At 37.9% G+C, this 1,405-nt stretch overlaps 1 protein-coding gene across 1 annotated transcript in view; it reads right to left on the bottom strand.

The window, feature by feature from the left end:
• Positions 1-764: 764 nt before the first annotated feature.
• Positions 765-1,405, bottom strand: part of LOC107086063 (phosphatidylinositol 4-kinase alpha-like) — a 77,972-nt gene continuing 77,331 nt past the window's right edge. The window contains 1 exon segment of the mRNA XM_015376804.1: positions 765-1,094. Within this exon segment, the coding sequence (XP_015232290.1) occupies positions 1,043-1,094 (52 nt within the window). The 3' untranslated portion in view covers positions 765-1,042.

Genomic DNA, 1,405 nt, shown 5'->3' with positions numbered 1-1,405 from the left:
GTTTTCCAGCCACTTTCGATGAAAACTGCATTTTCCCATTATCTAGCTTTTTCTCTGCCTCGAGCTTCTGTTCAGAACACACTGGTTTACAATCAACAGGAACCAGTTATATCTGATATAATATATCTGATGAAATTGTTTGTATAAAAATTATTTTTTTTTAACTAAGTATTTTAAATGCCATGATAATCAGATGTAATGAATTTTAATGCCAATTAAGGCCTTAATTTCAAAATATAATGATCTAATGACTTTTAATGAAACTTTGTAACATCTGGGTTAGTAACAGCAGCAGCAGCAGAGCTCTGGAGGTCCAAGTTATGGGTAGATTTCAACGGCTGTACGTCAACACTGACATTTAATGTGCAAAAGGGCTAAAAGCTCCTCCGGTAAACACTAATGCTAACATGTAAATACAGGTAGGTGGTGGAAAAAGCTGCCTGTGATCTGGATGCCACTCTACAGTAAATATTCTACGGTACACACTACAGGCAAATCACCACTTCACTGTACTACAGACTACTGTAAGGATAAATGTGGAATGACTCCTGCATTGATACAAGTATAGTTTCACATGTATAACGACATCTATCTATGATTTTCTAGAATACTGCTTGGATTGTTTCCATCTATAATGAATCTGCTGATCTATTGCTGATGAAACACTGGTCTATAAAGTGCATTAAGTGGGTTACAGCACAGCGACTCAATGGAAACAGCTGAGGTTCCTACTTAAACCAGCAGGAACTAAAAATCCCTTTTTGACCTCATTCTGCAAGTAAAGCTTTAGTGTTTGCTGGTAAACTAACAAAAAGCTTCAGAAAAACACAAACAGTTAAAGGGTGATTCGAATCCCTGTTTGAGTGGATAGAAGGAGTAATTCTCTAAAACACACATGGACGTCCTTATAAAATCCCATAGCTAACAGTGCGCAGAGTAAAACTGGAGGGTTAAGGGTTAAAGTGGCCCGTTGCCGCCGGAGTCTGAGGAGCAGAAGGAGGTCAGGTTCCCACCGACGTCCTGAGGAGGAGTTCTGCTTCCTTCAGTAAGGAATCTGGTTCTGGTAATACTGCAGCATGTCGTAGGTTTTGCTCCTGTTCAAATGAAACAAAGAACATGATTAAAATTCAATGAGAGATTTTCATTTAAAGTTCAAACAGAAAACACGTAGTTTCTAATTTGATAGAACGTACAAAATAAAATACGACACAAGTGAGAAAATGTCCAGCATTTTTATTGTTTATAGCATAAAATTATTCGCTAAGATTAGGGATGCACGATATAATCGGCCCCCTATCGGTATCGGCCTTAAAACTGAATATCGGACATCGGCCACCCCACCGATATTTAACCCGATATTTGATCAGCTTCTGAGTTCCCCAAGTCTAAAAAAAAAAAAAAAAAA

The sequence above is a fragment of the Cyprinodon variegatus genome, unplaced genomic scaffold (assembly GCF_000732505.1).
Source record: "Cyprinodon variegatus isolate N-32 unplaced genomic scaffold, C_variegatus-1.0 Scaffold142, whole genome shotgun sequence".
Lineage (NCBI taxonomy): Eukaryota > Metazoa > Chordata > Actinopteri > Cyprinodontiformes > Cyprinodontidae > Cyprinodon > Cyprinodon variegatus.
Note: the sequence above shows the minus strand (reverse complement) of the source record. Positions and strands in the feature narration are given on the sequence as shown.